Source organism: Argiope bruennichi, chromosome 1 (genome assembly GCF_947563725.1).
Source record: "Argiope bruennichi chromosome 1, qqArgBrue1.1, whole genome shotgun sequence".
NCBI lineage: Eukaryota > Metazoa > Arthropoda > Arachnida > Araneae > Araneidae > Argiope > Argiope bruennichi.
The window spans coordinates 81,371,054-81,395,090 of NC_079151.1; the positions used below are offsets into that span (position 1 = coordinate 81,371,054).

At 28.8% G+C, this 24,037-nt stretch overlaps 1 protein-coding gene across 1 annotated transcript; it reads left to right on the forward strand.

The window, feature by feature from the left end:
• The first annotated feature begins 283 nt into the window (after positions 1 to 283).
• LOC129973095 (uncharacterized protein K02A2.6-like) lies at positions 284 to 4,421 on the forward strand. The gene has a single exon (XM_056087481.1). It carries the CDS (start codon positions 426 to 428, stop codon positions 4,419 to 4,421), a length of 3,996 nt encoding a protein of 1,331 aa, XP_055943456.1. The 5' UTR covers positions 284 to 425.
• The last annotated feature ends 19,616 nt before the right edge of the window (positions 4,422 to 24,037 follow it).

Genomic DNA, 24,037 nt, shown 5'->3' on the forward strand with positions numbered 1-24,037 from the left:
TTAAAGAAAACTTAAATGATCACAGTTGCCATGAGAGATGGAATTAAGAATCCATATTTTAAACTATCATATGTGTTTGTCTTAAGTTTATAAAAGTTTCAAAATTTTCAGTTATCATCTGATATTAAAATGAGTAGTTTAAAGTGTTTATAATAAGAATTTATTCATCAGAAGTATTCTGAAAATGGAAGAAAGTGATTTTATATTTGTTATGTATCTGGCAACAGCCAGATTATAAAAGAACCTTCCAGGCTGTGTGACGCGCGCCTGCTTTTTTGCCTTTTTGTTTCCCGTAGTTCTTAGTTTTGTACTTGTTCGGTGTAGTTGTTGTTATGCTCGTTCGTGCCTGTGCATCTTAATACTAATAAATGTTCTTTGCGTGTATGTAAAACGAATCGTATCGTCTCTCGGTCTACCTAGCATACATGACAAAAGAGTTGGCGACGAGGATGGGATCTTCGAACATTAGTTTTGAATCTTATGATGCGTCTGTGGAAGACTGGTCCAGTTATGTGGAACGTTTAGAATCTTACTTCGTTGTTAATGGGATCGAAGATAAAATGAAAGTCCCTGCTATTTTAAGCCTTATGGGAGCAACAACGTATAAATTGTTAAAGAATCTAGCCACTCCCAACATTCCTTCTGAATTGACTTATCAAGATATCGTAAAATTACTTTCGGAACATTTGAATCCTAAACCACTGGAGATGACAGAACGGTTTCGTTTCTACAAGAGGAAGCAATTTGAAGGTGAGTCCATTGCAAATTATTGTGCCGAATTTCAAAAACTGTCGATACACTGTAACTTTGGGAACAATTTAAGTACGATGCTTCGTGATAAATTGGTGATGGGTCTCAAAAACGAAAATATACAGAAAAAGCTGTTAGCAGAGGATAAGTTAACATACGAAAAAGCTAAGAGCATTGCATTCGCAATGGAATCTGCTCAGAGAGATGTGCGTGAAATTCAGAATCAAATGGTATCGATAAAAAAATTACATAGTTCGCAAGATAAAACTATCAAAAAAGATTTTTCTAAATTTAAGAAATCTGAACCTACAAAGAAGTTTGATAAATCTCGGAAATGTTACAGATGTGATAGTACTCAACATTTAGCTCACGAATGTAAGCACAAGAACACTCAGTGTAGGAATTGCTTAAAGAACGGGCATTTGGCAAAAGTCTGCCGCTCAAAACGTAACGAAACAGTTAAACAAATAGAATCTTGTTCTGAAACTGTACCAGTTAATAGCGTTAAATCACCACAACATGCAAGGGATAAGATTTTATTAGAAATTTTTGTTGAAGGGAATAAGTGTTTATTTGAATTAGATACTGGTGCTGCTATTAGTTGTATGAATGTGAATGAATTTAAGAAACTTTGTCCGGATGTAGCCATTAAGCCTACCAAATTATTGCTTAGGAATTTCGATAATTCTATGATAACAGCAGCTGGCCAAGCAGTGGTGCAAATTCAATACAAAGATCAAATTAATACAGAAACTATTTATTTGGTACATGCAAAAGTAAATGCAGTTTTTGGTCGTGAATGGTTGAGAAATTTCCAATTAGACTGGAGCTCAATTAAAGCAGTTCGGGTTGGAAATTGTAATTCTCGAACCAATAAATTAAATATCTTGCTTCAAAAGTATGAGAACATTTTTTCTCCGGGTATCGGGAAACTGGAAAAGTTTTGTTGCCGTCTTCAAATGAAACCTAATTACAAACCGGTATTTTTTAAACCTCGACCAGTACCATTTGCTTTAAAAGGAAGAATAGAAACTGAACTTAAGAGGTTAGTTGCAGAAGACATCATTGAGCCGGTGACATATAGTGAGTGGGCTACACCAATTGTTCCTGTTATCAAGCAGAATGGGAACCTACGAATCTGTGGTGATTATAAGGTGACTATCAACTCGGGACTAAAAATTGAGCAGTATCCTTTACCCCGTATCGAGGACATTTTTGCTGAACTGGCAGGAGGGGAGTTCTTTACTAAAATCGACTTATCTGAGGCATACCTTCAAATGTTAGTTGATGAGCGGGACCGACATCTATTGACGATCAATACTCACAAGGGTTTGTTCCGTTACAAGAGAATGAATTATGGTATAGCCTTAGCTCCGGCAGTGTGGCAGAGAGCCATTGAACAAGTTTTATCAGGCATCGCGGGGGTACACGTATTTTTAGACGATATTACCGTAACGGGGAGAAATGATCAAGAGCATTTTGAAAGGTTAGAATTAGTATTACAGAGACTAGAAGAATATGGTCTCAGAGTAAATAAGCGGAAAAGTGAATTTTTTAAGAAATCTGTGAATTATTGTGGTCATACAATTGATAAATTTGGCCTCCACAAAACACAAGAAAAAATCGATGCAATTACGAAGGTACCAGTTCCAAAAACTGTATCTGATTTGAAGAGTTTTTTGGGGTTAGTCAATTACTACGGAAAATTTATTCCCAACTTATCTACTCGTGTCGCTCCTTTCAATAAATTACTGCAGAAAGGTACTAAATTTTTGTGGACTGCAGAATGTGAAAAAGCTTTCAAGGCATTGAAACAAGAAATTGCTTCAGACCGAATTTTATGCCATTATGATCCTAAGTTACCTCTTGTATTACAAACTGATGCATCACCAGTTGGAATAGGAGCAGTTTTAAGTCACATTATGCCAGATGGTTCAGAAAAACCAGCAATGTTTGCATCAAGGTCATTGACTAAAACGGAACGTAATTATTCGCAGATAGACAAGGAAGCATTGAGTATCGTATGGGGAGTAAAGAGATTTTATCAATATTTATTTGGTCGACATTTTGATCTCGTAACCGATCATAAACCCCTAGTATCAATTTTCGCACCTAATCGTAGTTTACCATGTCTATCAGCAACACGAATGGTTCATTATGCACTTTTTCTCCAAGCATTCAGTTATACAATCAAGTATCGAAACACAAAGAATCATGGCAATGCAGATGCACTTTCACGGTTACCACTAGCAGTTGACAAGGGCTGTGAGTACTTGACTGAAGCAGACGTGACAAATATTTCGCAAGTTGAATTAATGCCTGTTACAGCAACCGACATAGCTAGAGCTACTAAAACTGATAGGAAATTGTTCGAACTGTATGAAAGTTTAAAATCTGGAACTGAATTACCTGTGCCTTGGAAAGGTAGAGAATCTGAATTTTCATTGCAAAATGGATGCATAATGTATGGTCATAGAGTATGCATTCCTGAAAAGTACCAGAATCAAGTTTTGGAAGAACTTCATGTTGGACATCCTGGAATTGTCAAAATGAAGGCCTTAGCTAGAAGCTACTGCTATTGGCAAGGTATGGATGCCAGTATAGCCAATTTTGTTCAGAACTGTTCAGCTTGTATCGCAACGAGGAACGAACCAGCAAGGATAAATCGACATCCGTGGGAATGGCCAAATGGACCTTGGCAAAGGATACACGTTGACTACGCTGGTCCTTTTATGGGTAAAATGTTTTTTGTAGTCTCTGATGCATATTCGAAGTGGATAGAAGTCATTCCGATGAAAAATATTACAGCTAGTTTTACAATTCATCATCTTCGTATTCTTTTTGCTCATTATGGAATTCCCTTAACTTTGGTTAGTGATAACGGCGCAAGTTTTACTAGTTACGAATTTCGACATTTTTTGAAACTGAATAATATTAAACATATAACTTCAGCACCTTACCATCCTGCTTCGAACGGACAGGCAGAAAGAATAGTGCAGTTGTTCAAAGCTTCGTTGAATTCCAGTAGAGGTGATTCTGGAGATCTAAATGTGAAATTACAAAGATTTTTATTACAGTATAGAATAACTCCACATTCACTCACGGGAGAAACTCCGAGTGCCTTGTTTTTGAAGAGATGTATTCGCACTAGGCTTGATCTTTTTAAACCAAATTTGAGAGACAAAGTTGTTCAGAAACAGAGTTCGAGACTTAACACAGAATCTATCTTGCGTGAGTTTCAGGAAGGGGAGAAAGTAGCCGTAAGAAATTATTCCGGACCTAACAAATGGAAAATTGGAACAATTATAAACCGAGATGGAACTTTGAGTTATAGCATACAAGTTGGAAATGAAATTTGGAAGAGACACGTAGATCAAATAAGGAAATGTGGGAAGTCGATTGAATTATCCCAAGCTGATACTGAAATTCCAATTTACGATAAAGAATTGAATTTTCCAGATGAGCCAGTATCCGATGATGTTGCTGAATCGGAACCGCCTGCACCTGTACCTGAAGTTGTCCCTGAACCTAAGGATGTACCTGTATCTGCCACTCCAAGTGATGAGATGCCACCTGGGCCTGTACCAGATGCTTCCGGAAAGCCGAAAACTGATGTACCACTCCGACGCTCAAACCGAATCAGGAGACCTCCAGAGAGACTGGTCCTGTGACTCTATATTTTGTCGGGGAGGAACTGTTATGTATCTGGCAACAGCCAGATTATAAAAGAACCTTCCAGGCTGTGTGACGCGCGCCTGCTTTTTTGCCTTTTTGTTTCCCGTAGTTCTTAGTTTTGTACTTGTTCGGTGTAGTTGTTGTTATGCTCGTTCGTGCCTGTGCATCTTAATACTAATAAATGTTCTTTGCGTGTATGTAAAACGAATCGTATCGTCTCTCGGTCTACCTAGCATACATGACAATATTTTTATTTTCATTCTATTTATTTATTTTTATTCATTTATTTTTCTGGATTGAATCTTCTTCAAAACATTTAAAGATAGATAAAGATTTATAGAACATAGAATTCCAATTGGCATGCATTTACAGTCTTCCTCTAGAATAATATATGTAACAATCTTTAACAAAATTTTCGAACACAAAAGGACTTTTGTAAAAATTAATACATTAATTGACAGTAAAAAATCTTTAAAGCAACTGAGAATGAAGTTACTTTGCGTATTTAATTAATATATTATATGCATGACTTTATTTGCCATATTTATACTTTGGTAATGAATTTCTCTTTTCTATTTTTTGCAGCTTTATATAAAAACATTCCTTAAAAATAAGATTTTCCTACACTTATTTATTTTTAAAACATCTGTCGAAATTCGATTTCAGCATCTTCATTTATGAAAGAAACATTTTCTGTTTCTTTTAAAAAATGATGCTGGAATAAAGTAAAATTGGAGGATAAAAAAAAAAAAAAATCGATAGTCCTAGAAATTTAGGATTTCGATTTTATCTTCATCTTTTCATGGAAGGCTGTATTATCTTCTAGATTTCTAGTCCAACGAGTTCCATGGACCAATTCTTCTGGAGTACCGAGTACACAATTTATCAGCAACGTTGAAAGTTTAAATTAAAATAGTAAAATACTGGATTCAATCCCAAACTGTTTCGAAAAATAATAAGCTAGCTAGTAATATCTATTCTGTCTCCAAAGTCACCAAATTCGTCGCGAAATGTTCGCCAAGTTTGTCGCCAAGCTCTAAGATCACTGACGCGGTACCCAATCAACACCCTACAGGGCTAACCGTAAAACAGTCTTTGTTGCGATAAAACTATTCGTGGTGGGAAGCCACATTACAGGTATGTAACACTATATATATATATATATATATATATATATATATATATATATATATATATATATATATATATATATATATATATATATATATATATATATATATATATATATATATATATATAGTTCCTATAAACCCTTTTGAATTTTCATGCATTATAATTTGATTTGATTTATTATTTAATTAGTTCCGTTCATATTGTTCGGTCTTATCAAATAAAAAAAATAATAAAAATTTTAAAAAGAGTCTGCATTTCACATTAATATTTAACAGAATAAAAAGTCAGTAATCTTCGCGATAAAGCTGCTTGTTGAAGTTATTTCTAAAATAAAATAGTATCAGGCTATTAAAATTAAAATCTTATCACTGGATATATCTCCCATTTGATATCTAAGCTACTAGAATTTTGGATGTTTTTAGCATAGCTGCTCAATTGATAATATATTTACTTAAATATTAAAATAAATATATATTCATTGCCCAATATAATTTCAGTGCAAGCTGAAAATAACATTTCGGTACTAATTAATCACAAATTGTTATTTTTTTAAAATTAAATTTCAGACAAATTATGTAACAATGTTAGACGGGGAATAAGATATCGTCTGATAGATAGGAAGATATTATTTACAATATTGAATAATTACAGCTTATCAAAAAAATTTCATCAATTGAACTGTTTAATTAAATATTATTTATGCGTAATAAATTGAGACGTAGCCTCAGTAAATTCATAACAGTCTGCGGTAGGTATTTTAATAAGATTTATCAGTAAGCTAAAAACTATTTTCTGTTCTTAAATAACAGTTTAAAAGCAAAGACATATTTATTGAAACATTTTGCAATACATAATCCTCATTTAATTAGGAAATTGTTTCTTTTATCAGTTATTATCAGCTTTTGGACGAGTTTTAAGTTTTTGATCCCGATTTAGAGAATGCAGAAATATAATCCGGCTTATAAGATTATTGCACATTCCTTTTAAAGTATAGGAAAATAAATAATTCAAAACTTTACTAATTGTCATTTACATCAATTGTGTAATTTCATTTAAGACCCCTTTCAAACTATTACTTCCGAAATCACAGAACCATTTTTATTTCAAGCATAGCTCGCTTTCGGCTAAATAAGCTAGGAATCCAACAGAAAATATCAAAATTATTCATTTGAATATCGATATTAGTTGTATAATTAGTTTGATTAGGGGAAACATTTATTTATTATAAAATATCATCTATCAAGGCAGCATCGCCTTTTTTATGCGTATACAGGAAAGCAACTTTAAGATCTTATCAGAGAAAGCATATTTCAATATATATTATATATGACTTCGTGAAACTTTTCATTAACAGAATAACCGGAAAAAAGAAATTTTTTGAAAAAGTTTACTCTAATTACTTTTTTATTAAAATCTATATCTTTTTTATGATAAAAGGAATGTGATCTAAAAAACATAATTTTTTTGGCATATAAATCCAAAATATGGAGATTATTCCGTATTTTGGATAGATCGCGTAATCCTGTTATCTTCGAAGAGTAGTAATGATCAGAAAACCTCCACGTGCGATTTTATACATATCAGATTGCTGATTGGAGCGTGACTAATCGTAAATGTGCTAGGGAACTCAGTGCTAGGAACTTTTGAGTGCCTCAAAAAATAAGATTCAAGGCTATGACAGTAATTCCCACACAGTTAAAATGCAAAAAGATGATTTAGTAGAACTCATCCAAGATTAGAAAGTCCACAAACATTTGAAATAGGCAATTATTACAGATATCTCTTAATAGCTGCCGGCATACACGATTGGTGCAGGTTCAAAATAACAAACGTATATATATTTTGATACTGCCCACAATCATAGCAAGCATGTTACATTCACAACATTTCGGTCGGGGGGAGTTGATAACTAATTATCAGAACACCAAATTAAAAGACATTTGCATTACTTTCTAATACTGATTTTCCCTAGTAATCTGCTTCATAGTCTTTATTCGCCGGAAGAACACTCAGTATGTGAACACGAACATTATGGCATTTTTAGATTCCTTTTTTAGTGAGGCATTGGGACAGGATAGGGAAGATTTATTGGAATAATATTCGGCAACAACAAACATTGTTATGTATTCAGAGATATAAGAGAGGCAGACCCTGTTTTTATGGCTGTCAATGCACTTGCTCATTGTACAATAATCGTGAATGACAGTATCGGTGAAGAAATTACCATTGCATTGCGAATAGAGCATTTCCTCCCATTTGTAACTCCTTGAAAACGTATAAAGCATATTCAGAGATGGCTGTCAATGATGGATGCATGTTTGTCAACACCCATTTTCATCGTTCAATAATCGTGAATGACAGTCTCGAGGAAGAAGTTACCACTCATTGTGCATATAATTTTCCCCCAGTGTGAATCTTTTTGAAAACCTCCAGAGATAATTCGGAGGAGGTTGTCAATGATTGATTTAGGGCTGTCAACGCTTATTCTAATCGTGTAATAATCGTGAATGCCAGTCTTGAAGAAATTACCATTCATTTTGAATTGAATGGTAATTCTATTCCCAGGTCTATTATAGAATTTCAGTTAGATTTTTGTAGTAGTAAAAATGCATTCCACAAGGATATTGGAATAATTGATTCGAATAAGAATTGTTCGTTGGACCTGGATGTTGTACTGACGTTTAAGGCTCAAAGTATGCCGGTATTTTTTTTAATTCAGTAAGATGTAGCACAAGGATAAGAGATCAGTTTTTGAGTGTTTTCTCATTCATTGATGAATGCATTTGTAGATAGCTTTTACCTTGATTCCCAAAAATATAAGAAATAAATTAATTCGGAAAGCCCTTTTTCATTAGTCCCCGGCTTTATTCTTCATAAATTTACTGTTAGGTTATGATGAACATTTGAGAGTCATTAAATGGGCTTCCAAGTGTATTCTAATTCAATTAAAATCCATATTTAAAATAAAAAATATTTTTTTTCGTAAGAAGAAAAGCAGCAATAAAGCTATAAGTTTCGTTATAAAATAATCATAAATTTCAGAACATGAGTTGGAGAAATATTATTAGTACAGTACACTCCCGATTATCCGTGGAATTGGGTGGCGCGGCCGCAGCGGATAACAAAAATCGCGGATAATCCGAAAAAAGCTAAAAACGGGTGTAGAAAAAGAGAGAACAGTTATTCCAACTTTGAAAAATCGTTTTATGTACAATAAAATGTAAAATAAACAATAGGAAATATTTAACTAACGCTTAATATTTTAGTATATCACTCAAAACTAACCTAAAATGCATTTTGTTAATGAAAATTTTATTTTCTTTGCTTTACGCTTGTACAACAAAAAAAAAAATGTGTGGTAGACGCGGATAACCCGCCCACGGATAATCGGGAGTCTACTGTATCTATATTCTTATATTATTTTCAAGTAATTATTAACCAACATAGAAATAATACCAAGCTGTGATATTGGGAATTTACTTGATTGTATATGATAAAACTTACAGGTTATTCATATTATTCGGCCAAGATAATTCTTGGCAAATAAATATTTTTGTCCTCAAAATTCATAAAAAAATAAAGAAAAGCAAAATTATATGAATACTTGATTATGGCACTATAATAAAATTTTCAAACAATTCAAATGATTTAATTTTAAACTGAAAATACTTACGATAACATTTATGTGCAATACTAAACAGAAAAAGGAAGAATCCTTTTTTAAGGTTCGCAATTAAATGTCGATTTTTTTTAAATAAGTATTTTTTAAAAAAATTAATATTTATAATTTTTGAGCAGTTTTCTTTACAAAACTATTTAAATTTTCTTCCAAAATTCGTTCTTTGAGATGTTACATAGCTTTTTATATTTGCATTTAAATACGGTGTCTACATTAAATACTGTTTTATATCTTTAAAAGCTAATTTCTGAAATTCTAATGTTTGGTGGGATTTTCTGACAAAAAAAATTATAAATTAAAATCTAATATGTATTTAAATTTGATATAATAATTTCTCAATATTCTTTACAAATAATGAATTAAAAACTAACCATTATATTCATATATAAATATTCTGCAGTTATATAAATGTCTCACAATGAGAAAAAAATGCAAATTTCATGTTATTCCTCTGTGGTACATCAATATTTAAAGAGAGGATAGAAGTATAGTTGATTTATAGTTCAAAAAGGTAATATACTTTTTAAACTATCTGCAAAACTTTAAGGAAATTAATTGATAAACAACTAAACAAATTATTTTTGCTTTAGGCCATTTTTTAGTAAAAGTAAAGCCCATGTTCCCAATTTTTTAAAACGTTTTTCATATAATTAGTGCATTTTGGTTTCAAACATAGTTTTCCAATCTGTTTTAAGCAAACATTTTTTAATGTAACTATTTCAGAGCATTTTCCAAAGAACTCATCCTGAACATAGTCATATATTGTGAAACATTTTGATCGTTTTTTTCAGTACTATTTTGAAAAAAATTGATTTACTTTTATTAATATTATTGTCATAATTATTGTCATGGGTTATATTTGTTTTCCTTTATATGTTACATTGTTACTGTTACTATGTTTAAAGATAATATTCAATTTTCACCGCAATAAACTGTCGAAGTTTTCAGAATATATATATATATATATATATATATATATATATATATATATATATATATATATATATATATATATATATATATATATATATATATATATATATATATATATATATATATATATATATATATATATATATATATATATATATATATATATATATTACTTTTCAATACACATTTATTGGAACATTTTTTTTCCACTGATGTGATGCAAAGATAACCATTATCTTACACCTATCGCGTTCATTATTAATTATTCTTTAATTCTTCTTCTTAATTCTTCTATTCTTTAATTCTTCTTAATTATTCTATTCTTTAATTCTTCTTTTCTAGTTGTTTTAAATTTTGAAATGAAAAATTATATTTGAAATAACAAAAACAGAAAGCTGTTTCTTTCGATCTATATTCTGCAACTTTGCTGCAAAATTTTGAGACATGATTTTGGAATTACAGCTACTGGAATGTTAAAATAGTAAATAGTAAGCACAAATGCATTCACATTAAAGTTTTTCGTATCCAGCTATCCTAGATTGAAATTGTGTTCATTTCAATTTTTTAACTTTCTTCGTTTTTCATCTTCTAAAATTGTAGTGCTTAGCAAAATTAGTCACGGAACTAAGCCACTGGGCAAGAAAATTACTAGACTTAAACAAAGAAGAGTAATTTGTTACATGTTCTGTAGGATGGCGGTGTTACTTTATTTTCCATTTCCACCACAGTACTTAGTACTCCAGAGAATTATAATTTTCGAGGCGCGGTTACGTGCTGGGAAGAATAACAAGCCACAAAGCTTTACTTAGGAAAGAAAAAGATACATTTCATGAAAGGTTTCAAAAAGTTTTTAATGCTTAGTTTGCCTAGACCTTGGAAAAAAAAGAAATTCGTTTATTCCATTTCTTATTATAAACGTTTAATCCAGACATTTCAAAAAATGCATTTTTTTTGTTTAAGGAAATATCTTTACTTTTCTTACAAAATTCAGCTGACTGAAACGAGAATAAAAGTGGCAATGATTGATATTAAAACTTTTATAAAACTATTTTTTACATGTGTTTATCTGGATCATAAAAAAAGTGTCTCAAAATTATAAGTTGCAGAAAATATTAATTTTTTTTTCATTTATGCACTGCTTATTTGCTGTAGTTCATGTATTCTATATATGAAAAGAAACAATATTGTTCTGAATGATCAATGAGTAAAAAATTGCAATGTGCTGTTTCACGTTACAGCAAACTAGACACCTCAGGCTATCGGCTGGTACACCAGGAATACAGATTTTATTTGACTTTAGATAAATCGTTTAGATAACACTTCGTATCCCATATTCCGTCTAACTGTGACATTAAAGCCGTGTTATTTTATCATACTTAAGTTTAGTTTATTGTGTATATGAACTTTTCTAACGGTGATACTCTCTTAATATCTTAATGATATTAAAATCGTAAATTACAATTCTATTTATTTTTTGAATTCCGTGAAATTGTAACTTCACTATTTTATTTGTCTTCTAAACTTCAGAGACAATATTTAGTATGATACTTTTTCAGCTTTCATCAATGGAAAAAAAAATTCCGCGATTAAATATTTGACGAAACAATGAAAACATTTTGGATGCCCGGGCTACAAAGTAATATATTGTTGAAAACAGTGAAAAAAAATGCTTTTAAAATTTGCCAAAATTTTAAAAAAATCACAACTGTTAAATTAGGAAGATCATTTTTGAATTTTAAAATGATATAAAAATCAATTTTTGCATAAATATTTTCAAAAGCTACTACATTAAAGTTGCAAAATTCAGGTAAATTTTTAATTAATTAAAAGTATACTTAAAATATAATGTATATATATGCTAAATTCGGTAGCTTTAAGACTAAATGTCTGGCGTATAAAGCGCAGAAGCACACTAATTCATCATAATTGAATGGAAAATTATTATAAATATTATGTAAATAACATAAATCTTTAGTATAAGTAAAGTGCGGAAAATCATCAAAATTCAGCTTAATTTTTAATTATTAATTAATAAAAATTTTAATTAAATATTTTAATTAAAATTTGCTTTGAAGTGTTCCTTTTCACCATTCAAGATATATACGTGCTAAATCTGATAACAGTAGGGTAAATGATTTGCCTTTTAGAGAACCAAACCACACTAACAAATACATTTTTATCATGAGTAGAAACAATAGGATATTAAAGACATTTTAAAAAACATAAGAATATTCTGGAAAGTAATAAGGTGCAAAAACAGAATATTTAAAAAATACGACCTATGCGCCCCTTATAATATGCTATGGATTTGAACGTGATAAGGTAACATCGCCATATCTTTGTTTTCAAAATTCAGCAAGAAAAAGGAGAAAAGAAATTAGTTTTCGCCATCAAAACCGAACATTTTCGTCCATGTATTCACAACAATTATTAATATGCGGGCACACGTTCATATCAAATGCAAAAAAAAAGATCTGAACAATGTGTTAGTGTTTTCCTAAAAAGTAGTTTTTTTTTCTCTCCCTTTATAATCTAGTAATTATTTAAATAGTACTTCAAAGATTCAATAAATATTGATAATTTAAATAATTAAAACTCTAAAAATTTATTCTAGTTTTCATATGAAATAAGAATCATATGTTGAACAGCGAGAATCCAATAAAAATTATCCAAATTTCCTGCAACTTTCTAATAAACAAAATATCGATTAATCGAAATTTTGAATTCATTAAAGATTTATTGGATTTTAAATTCTGAAATGGCTGCAGACCAATTTATTAAAATTAAAGTAAAATCTTCTACTTGATCAGGAATTTTAAAATTTATTAAAAATGCTTTAAAATCAATAGATACTGAGAGATAATTCTATATGCAATATATTTAAAATACGAAAAGATACCCTGAGAGCATTTAGAAATTCAATCAATATTTATAAATTGAGTATTTATAAAAATGTTAGAAATTTTTTAATCTTTCTTCCTTGCGGATACATCTCATTATAATTAATTTAACTAAAAAAATACCACATTTGATTAGATAAAATCTCCAATAAAAGAAATAAAGAAATAATAACTCAAAACTGATAACTAGAAGATAGAAAACAACTCAGCTTTTTAAATATTTGTAACTGAATCTATCAAAGAATCTTGAAATGTAAAAGCTTTTATCAAATTTAAATCTGACTTTAATAAATTCATTAAAATAGCTGCTATTTAATTAAATTTAAATATTTATATACATCAGAATATTTTTGAAGTTTAGAATTATTTCAAAAGGAACGGAAACATCCGAATATATTTCGACATTCAGTCAACCTAAAACTACAGTTACTTAGACTTTGAAAATTGATAGGTTGCGACAACAAAACAAACCACAATTTTCAAACGGTGCACTTGTTCTTTTCTTGGAGCAAAGTTAACTAAGGTTGTCAAATACTTACTTTTCAATCTTTTGAAAATAAAATGATTTTATTTTTACACTGTTCCATTTTTTTCACTTTCTTCTCTTCTTTTCCAAATAAAAAATTATAGGATGAAATGTTTAAGAAATCAAATCTGATAATTAAATTTTTTTTAAAAATCAGTCTTATATTTAAATATTAAGAAGTTATCATAAAGAAGCAGAATTCTAAATGTTATAAAAGAATATATATAAGACAACAATAACATATCAGTGATGTTTTTTTGTTTTTTTTTTGCTGGAAGGTGAACTGATACTTTCTGTTATAATCAGTTGCATACTTAACGTTCTACTTACTAAATACTTGAATATTTATTAATTGTTTGAAATTTTGGAAGATATATCATAAAAAAAGCTTGTCTTCAAAATGTTCACAGTTCTTTTTTTAAAGTTGATATTTGGAATAAGAAACCAAATCTCTACAAACTCTTATTGATCAAAATTCCTTTACTTTTTTACTTACTGACTTATTTAAATTGGCACCAACTCTTCAGTGTCAGCAAATTAAGCAAGAAAACCGTTATATTTTCATTATCTTTTTCTTTTTGCAGTCAGCAAAACATGATATCAAATCGTGAGTAATTGTAATCAGTTACACAGAAAATAATAAGACTATGTAACTAGTTCTTATTAAATATGGCATTATTCTTAAATAAATAATGGATAAAAAATTTATGTTTCCTTTTAATATTACTTTTACTTTAATTTAAAACTTCTTTTATAGATACTGATTTATGCTAATATTGTTGCAATATCTAAGAATAGCCACTTGAAAAGTCTAGATTAATAATGAAGGAAAATACCATTTATTTTATTATATCAAATTAGTTAGCGCACAATTTTTTTCTCTAAATTTAATAATTTGTCTCGTAATAGAATTTCATTGAAGCAATAAATATCTTTTGAATCTCACTTTGAGGGAACCATTAATCATCTATAGGCATTATTAAGTAAGAGTCATTTTAAATATTTAAAAAAAAAATCGGATAAGATACTAAAAAAAGCAATACATATAGATGGTCTCAAATGTTATAATTCCCCTTGGTGTGTAAATATAATATAGATAGTTCGTTATTTTTTTCCTATGATTCTGGTTTGTATATTTCATTAATTACAACCCTGCTCTTGCGTTGTTTCTGACTTTTCTCGCCAATCTTTTAGTAATAAACATCAGATTTTCTTTCTTCTTCTAAAGTACATTTAACGTTCAAAAGAGTCCAAAAATTCAGTAATTATCTCATTATTCCATTCCATATTAAAATTCATGAAAATATAAAAGTTCTTAAAAAATACGATGTGAAAAACCGAGCAACTACTCTTGATGACGCAGACTATTGAAACTAAATCACGGCCAAACTAATATCCATATTCACTGGCTCTTTGATGTCCCATCATTGGATTGACAATTTTCGAAAAGCTCCAGAACGATGCTGGGCATAGTAGAATAAGAACAGGTAGAAATGATCCCTCAACAAGTAGAATGACATATTTATGGCGATAACCGCAAAGGTAACGGATGTTGAGAGCAGGACTTCAACGGATAGCTAATAAGCAAATGCATCATCGGATATCCTTTGAGAGTCTACAAAAAACAATTTTTGTCCTCAGACCAGTTCTGACGAGTAAATTGGATATCCTTTTGTATCCCTTATTTTGCTGTTTTTTGTGAAGAAGGCATGTTTATCATTAATGGAGGAACTCGGGGGTACGAGAATTCCGAGCTACTCGAATCCAAAGGATCTTAGGAATGAGAGGGTTGCACATTACATAATAAAAAAAGATTTAAAAGAGTTTACTATCAGCTAACGATGAATTAATGACAGCAATAAAAATGAATTTAAAGGCTCTAGCTTTTCACAATTTTTTTAACCAAACATCATATTTATATTTATATGAACATGAAGGCTTATTCATACCAACTCAGGACAGCATTAAGGTTTTATGCATGTGAGATACATAAGGAAAGTTTCATTTTTAAATGATGTCATCAAAAACAATTGTGATTTGCCTCGGATAGTTTTTCCATTCATGAATTGGACGCAAAAAAATTTATATCTAACTTCATAAAGTTTAGTTTTATTTTTTTAGTCAGAAAAATAGAAGAATTAGTTAATGAAAAATAATAGAATTAGTTTAATTCACGTAATGAGTTTTGAGAGATTTACTCTCATGAATTTTTGAGATAAAGTTATTCTATTCAGATCGAAATTTCCTTTATATTAAAATGCAAAATTGTATATTAATGTAAAACGAATAAATATGGAACCAGATTAAGAAATTTCTAGTAGATATGGTTCAACCTTTGAAGGCTTGTTGTTTACTATAATAACACAAGCGAATCATTAAATCTTAACTTTGACCAAAACCTTGTTCCCCCAATTTGTTGATCCGAGTATAATGATCCCTGAGATACGTATATATATATATATATATATATATATATATATATTTCATTCCTGTAGACTTTTCCTTCATTTTATAATGACTTTATTTTAGTACCGTTTTCAGGGAGTATAAAAGCAGCACGATATTCTCTGTTTTGCAAAGGGAGGAATATATGTATCATTATAAGTGCTCATAAGTAAATCTAATTTGATGTTATGCTTTGTCATTTCCCGTCATGTGTCCTATGACTTGAAATAAATGTAATTTTACATTATCTAAAATGATTGTAACTCTCGATCTCTTCTTTGTTGTCTTCTTAGTAGGAGAGGTAATTTCAAATAAATATTAAAAATATAAGTACTTATATTCAATGAAGTTCCGATTCTATCATTATAATTCAAATAATATTTTATTCTATATATAGAAAGGTATACGAAAATTACTTATACTTTTATTTTAAACACATTACATTGAGATTATTTAAAATATTATATTTTATTTTATCGTAATTCTTTTCGGAATTTAGCAAATATAAATATAATACTTTGCAAATTTATGAATTGAAAAGACTAGATTTATATTTTAAAATTTTTAAATTCAAATATTGCTTTTCATATCTTTAGCTATCACTTATACTACATTTCAATATAGTGATTAATTTTGACTACACTTAATTAAACACTCTTTTCAATTTCTGTTGATTTTCAAACTGATTTAGTGAATTTTATAAATGTTATTGAACTAAATTTATTTTAAATTCGCAAATAACAATTATGATTTATTTTTAATTCACTTTTCAGTAGGTTAGAATTTTGAAATTTTCTACACTTGCGGATTTTCAATGATTTTGCGCTATTTAATACTTTAAAAAGTTTACTATCAGTTGAACAATTGAATAATTTCGATTTCATTCCGTACAATGAAGGCGCTTGTAAGCAAATTTGATAAAAATTAATTGCGAGATTTCATAATATTTATGGTAATAGTTTTTAAATTAATGACTTATATGGTTGAAAATAAAACAACTTGTATACTATTACTAACCTATTGATTAAATTTGGTCACATTAATTTTTTTTTTATTTTCAAATTCAACACATCATTAAAAGATAAGCTTTCAGATTGAATTTTGTTTCATCTAAAAGGAACTGATTTTATTTTTTATAAATTTCACCGTCTTTATTTCATTAAATAGATTTTTTAATAAGTTAACAAGCTGAATGGTATTAACAGACATTAGAGAGTATAAGCTGAGGATGACATTTTACAAGTATATAAAATATTAAAAACAAAATACTATTAGGAAAATTCTAAATTGATGATGAATATGTTATATAATTATACTATTGATAATTAGTCTTCCTTTTAATCTCAATCCCCTTATTTTATTTATTTTCGCTCATTTTCAAATATTATTTATGATAATCAAGTTTTTATAATTTACAAAGATAAATCATCCAAATATATATTTTTAGAGAATGATTAGGTGCATTAATATCATTCCATAAAATTTTAATAGATGTTGCTAATAATACAACTTGCCTGCAAATAAATCGGGAAAACTGTATTTGAAAGATTTGGTAACTCATTTTAAAACTTATTGTGTAACCTCTGGTTAATATTTAAAACATATATATTTTAACTAACAAATGAATTTAATGACAAATAAACAGCATTTGGAGAATATTAATTTCAAAGAAAACTATAGCAGAAATATATAAGCTGCCATTGGACATTTAGAGTGAATATTTTGCATGGAATACTACTAGAAAAGAGTGATTCCGACGATTTAAAAATGGTGATCTCAATACCCATGAGAAAGAGCAAACTACATGATATAAGTGTTTCAACCAAATTAAAACATTAATGCTAAACGATGCAAATAAAATCTTATCAATTTGAGTGAAACATTGAAACAGCAACGTCCAGAGTGTGAAAAATATGGCAAAGGCGCTTTTCAATACGTGAGTGGTCGCTATATGTTACCAGTTAAAGAAATTATAGTATCACTTCTCTGCGATGTGTTGCCCTACTGGTCATATTCATTAGATATTGTTCCTACAGACTACTCTTTTCTTTAGCATTTTCAGTTTTTTTTTTCTTATTTTCTCTCCAATTATTTTTATTTAATTAACCTATATCTAAGGACCTAAGGATGTAAAGAGGTTGCTTTTGTAAACATCAATGTTTCTCAACTTATTCTCATCATTTGTTTTTAATTATGTTTCCCTTCTTTCTATTACCACTATGTTTAAACGTTAAATATAGTTATCCAGGGTGCGACTTCATTGGGGGTTCGCTTTGGTGAATAGTTCGTCATGACTTTCTTCCTCCCCCACCCCCTTATTTTCCTTCCATCATGCACTCAATCAACTCTGGTTAGATTTAACTCAGTGTTACAGACATCAGGGGCACATGATGGCGTTATGTTATGTTTGTTTCACTTCATGCAGATTGCCCTTTCTGCAGAGAGGTTCAAATCCCTCGCAGATATCAAAAATTAATAATTGGCTTGTATATAAAAAACGTGACATTTTCTTTGTTAAACTCATTTCTTACTAGAAAGATAGGAAAATGTTGAAGAGAAATGAATTGAATGAATTTTTGAAGAGAAATATTTTGAATAAAAGTCTCTTTATTCAAGTAGGTATTTAATTTGAGTTAAAGGATGGAAAAAATCCTATTTATACATTCAAAACATTTTATAACTTATAATAGAAATGTAAATACCTTGCAGAGAGCTACTGTCTCACCGAATATTTATTAATAATTAAAATTAAGGATAAAATCGATAAGTATGGTATTCCTAGTCAATTTTCCAAAGAGTTTATGCTGGAGAATTAATCAAAACTTTATTGATCAACATTTAGATTGTTCACTTATTAAGCCTGGGTCAGTGCATTATAAGGATGACATGTTATAGTGGAAACAATCGAAATGATTGTTCTCTCTCAAATTACAGGTATAATATTAATGAGGTACTTTCGTAATCGCAAGTAAGTTCGCTATCACTCCATACTTCCAAATAAATTCTCAGATTTATGTAAGAGGGAGTTCTAATATTTACGTATCGCTTGATTTCCTGTAAGTCTCCATACCAAATAGCACAACCTGTAATAGAAGATTGTACAAAATCGTGCGATATTTCATTTCTATCACTTAATATTCAATAATATCAAACAGTTTTTTTAACCATGCAATATTATACATTATATGCGTGCGACTACGGTATTAAATATAAAATATAATAAATAAAAATTTTAACTTTCCAAATTAATTAGTTAGTCCAAATTATATATATAATAAAAAAAGAGAAAGTTTTAAGGCCTGATTCTTATTTTATTTGGTTTAATTTTGATTCTATTTTCCAATTAACTTGGTTTTTATTAGTAATTGTCAAGATCCATCTGTGTTTTAGTAGTAGCTGCATTTGCGTTCTCTAAATACAATGGTGATTTTTCTGTTTCTTATTTTTTTTAATTTTTAGTTCCGATTCCAAAATAATTTAGTTCCGTTTCCGAGATAATTTTAATTTTAGATTGTTTCAATATAGGTTTCAATTTCATACAATTATATTTTTGGTTACTTATATAACACCGATGGATGCGTAAAGTTAGACTGAATTTGTGACTGAAAGTTTCATTAATACAACTTTTTATAGTTAACGAAATTACCTAGAAATTAAAACTTTTCATCAAATTACTGACAACACATGATAAATTACGAGACAGACGAATGCTTTTTTTAATGTATTTTCTCAGACGAATGCTTTTTTTAATGTATTTTCTTAAAATAAAAATTAAATAATTCCAAACCTATTTATATTCCATTTGAACATCCGGATATATTTATCAAATATAGTGGAAGCAAAAATTGTGAAATCATTTCCGAAAAAGTACATATTGAACATTTGTTCATAACAGCAATAGCATATGCAGTAATACCGTAAACTTAAATATCAATTTAAAGATAATTCAATCAAAATTATTATGCATGAAATAATGCTCACTTATCATTATTGTGTACAATAATTGTTAAATAATCAGAAAAAAAAGCAAAAATTTGGTTTTGTTAATAGAATATAGCTTTTGATTGTTTGAAGGTAGCCAATGAGTATGAATACTTAGACAACTAATAAGGAGGCATTTTTTTTACAGCAGAAATTAACGCCAAATTTTGAAGCAGAAAGAATGGCTTCTTTTTTCTTTGTACAGTTTTTTGAATACATGGACAAGGCTCTAAATATGATGAAATTATAATGAAAATTAATGGAAATATAATTAAAGGCGGTAATTCTAAATTTTTAATAAAGTATAGGGAAACTCAGTGTCAAGAAAACCGAATTGATAAAGGCTGGAATATATGCAAAAAACCAAGTGATGATACGATATTTAAAAACATTATGCCTAAGCTATAGAAGGAAATCATCTGGGAGCCATGCAAAGTTAAATGGTACAATTCAAAGCAAAACTAAGTGAAAGAACTATACAATCCATCTGGCTAAAATGTAAGAATTAAATAGAAATATCATTTTTACACAAGAATATTCTTAGCCGAAATATTTATCAAAATGCATATTGTAAATTTTAGCGAGTATTCATAATAAATTTTTAAGTTGTAAATTTAATTCCCTGTTAACTATAAACATTTTTTAAAAGATACCCATTACACATTTTTTTAAAATTAAATGTAAAATTCAAGTCATATAGAAAGACTTGTTACCCCCCCCCCCAAAAAAAAGAGTAAACCTCTTTCTTTATATTTTAAAACATTCCAAAGTTTCTATTTCGACTATTTTCTGGACAAAAAGTCTACAAGGAATTCCAAGGAACCTCGAATTTATAGCTCTCAAAAACCTTCTCATTGAAATTCCACTTTTTCGAATTCGTTATTGAAAGAGTAAACTTTAATCCTACATGTTGGAAGAAAAAGAAAATTGAATTTCAATAAGAAGTCAACACAGTGAAGAAATTTTCTGAAAAAAGAAGATTTATCCACCGCACTTTACAATTGTTTAAACCCAAAATGTACATTTCCGAGTTCCGTTTCTTCAGCTCAATAGTTTCCTCAAAAAGCTATTGGTTTTGAGAAGCTTACTCTTGTCATCAAACATTTGGGGTTCACAGTATAATATATTGTTTCTGTTGGAAGTTCTACTTAGATTTGCTGAATTGAATACAGTAGGAGGAAGAATGAAACTGGTTGCTGGAAGCGCCTATTGCTTCTGGTCTCAGTGAATCAAATAATATATCTAAAGAATAATTTGTAGATAAAATGTTTAAAAATTCTTTTAGAAAAAGACTTTTATAATTAAATGATTAGAAAATAAAATATTCTTTAGCTCCGGTTTCAGTAAATCAAAAAATGTACCTAAAATCTTGAAAATAATTTGATTTTTCTTTTCAAAAACTACTAGAATTAAATGAACAAAATTTCAAATATCATTCTATTTGTAAGTAAATCCTTAATTATATCTTGCAATTTATCTTTATCTTACACAACCACTTACTAAGTAATCTCACTGCCATGCCATTATTCTATTCGCCTGTTATGTCCGGTAATTAAGTATCTTGATTTCAAGTACTCCGTGACACTCCATTCAAATCAACAAATAGCCAAATATTATTCGTAATAAATATAATTTCTCTTTATTAAGCTTAAATATTTCAAAAATTATAAAGCATAGAAAGCTGAATAACATAGAAAACTAGCTAGAAAAGAATAGAGATTTTTAGGTTGAAAATTGTTTAAAAATTTCTCTTACTTATTTCTGGGCAAATTTAACTGATTTCTAGTAATTATACGCAAATAATCCATTTATTTATTTGCGTATTTCATATTTTATTTTCCTTAATTTTGCATTACATGAAAAATAATGAAGGAATTCTGGATAATTAATCATACTCAAAATAGATCAACAAAACTATGTAGATACCTACAAATGGTCTGGTAATTATCTACCTAAAAATGATCTGATGCATTTTTAGTGGTTTGATGCAAGTAATTTGAAAGGGAGCTTTGATATTTGTTGTTAGTTTTTCAGTTTGATGTATGTTTTTAATATTTTATGTACAATTGATAGAAAACCTAAAGAATCGTTGAGTTACTTGCTAAATGATGTTAATGTAATGAAACAAAACGGCAATATTTTTTTTCTTTGAAAAAGTGATACAGTTTTTGTTGAAATTATAAAAGGGTGTTTGCTTTTTGAATGTTTCAAAACAGAAATTTATTTTCAAAACATATGAGGAATCATTTGCATTCTTGCTCTTTTTATTTATATCTGTGCATATTGCAATAAAAATTCAAAAGACTGGAAATAAAATTTTTGATTATAGTAGAACATAGATGTATATCAACTTAGAGTCTATCAACCTAAATAATGTTCGATAAAAAGTAATGAAAAATAACGAAATGCGAAAAAAAAACCCCATCAATTTTACTATCTTAAGTTCTTATCTGAAAATAGTTTCTTAAATTTGCGCCTAGAAATAAGGAGGGGAGAAGATTGAGGTTGTTTTAAGATAAGTGTTTCTTTTTTAAGTAAAACTCTGTTGTCAAAAGAGAAAAATTTAATGATAATAAAATAAGGAGTAATTTCAAAAGAAGTGGTTTTCATCGATTTATGGAGCATTTTGAAATTTTGCTTAAGGCTATGTTATATACAATTAAAAAAATGATGATTAATTTCAAAGTTTAAAAAATTGTTTTTAATTTCAAGTTGTAATATAAATACTATGAGCAATGAAAAGTACTAAACAGTTTAAAACAGCGTAATACAGTTTGTTTTGAAGCCTTAAATTTAACTCTAAGGAAATTAGTAATTATGGTCTTTTCTAAAGAAAATTAATTTAAATTTTACTGAAATATATTTAATTGTATTAATGAAATGATTCGTTAATCGTTCCATTTGATCGAATTAAATCATGCTTACCGAATTTCTTGGAAAAAATTATTTTGATACTCATTTTATTTCAATAAGAATAACAGTTTTTTCTTAAAAATTCATGATGTTATATCTGGTAATGTAGTTCTATTGTTGATTCTTATTAGGGGAAACAATAGCATATATACGATTCATCTTCGTCTGCATGCATTTACGTTTTTTTTATGCCGATATCTTATCTTAAGGAATCAAATTATACTAATTTTGGAAGAAGAAGGAATCCTTGATAAAATTATGATTATTACTTTTTTTCCTATTAACACACTATATTGTAGTTATATTTGTAATATTGTGCGATTCTTGTGTAACATCTTGAAGTTATCATGACGGGATTATTGGTCATTTTGCGCTAAAAGATTAAAGAAAACCTTTCTTAAGTAAATTTAAATGAAGTATCTTTCAATAAGAAGTCAATTTCCTTTTCACTTGCTAAAAATTGCAAAAAAAAATTCTTTTTACTTCTTTTCCTCTCTAGATTAAAATGAATTATGAAACACAAAAAAAGTAATTTGCACTGAATAGAGTAACCGAAACTGATTTGGCAAGAAAAAGAAATAAAATAATTTGTTTTCTTTCCACTGTAACTAAAAATAAAATTTGATTTTTTTTCATCCTTTTCCGATTAAATTGCCTTTTTCACGATAATTGATATATGGCAGTTTAAGATTGAAAATAATATATTTCTTTCCTCACATTTTTTTCTGCATTTTTCTTTAGACTTATTTTACTGCAAACCAGAAATAATAAGTTGAGTGATAGTATGGCGATTGTAGGAAAAAGGTAAAATCCTTTTTATGTTATCTTCCCGGAAATAATATATTCATTCCATTTTACAATGTATAGAAAAAAAGATAGAAATGTTTTTTTAAGGGAAGAGCATTTAAATAGAAAACTCATTCGATATTTAAGTGATGAATGCCTTCCTTTAAAGCAATATAAATTGAAAATGAGACTTTCATTTTGCCAAGCTGCTATTTTATTAGTCAATTTATTGGCATCCAGCCAGTTTTATTCATTGTTTCTGGGACTATTTTTCTTTTGATTTTTTTTTGTTTGTTTGAGATTGGCAAAAAAGAA

Coding starts and splice junctions, on each gene's coding strand:
- LOC129973095 (XM_056087481.1), top strand. CDS start 426: ATGACAAAAGAGTTGGCGACGAGGATGGGATCTTCGAACATTAGTTTT.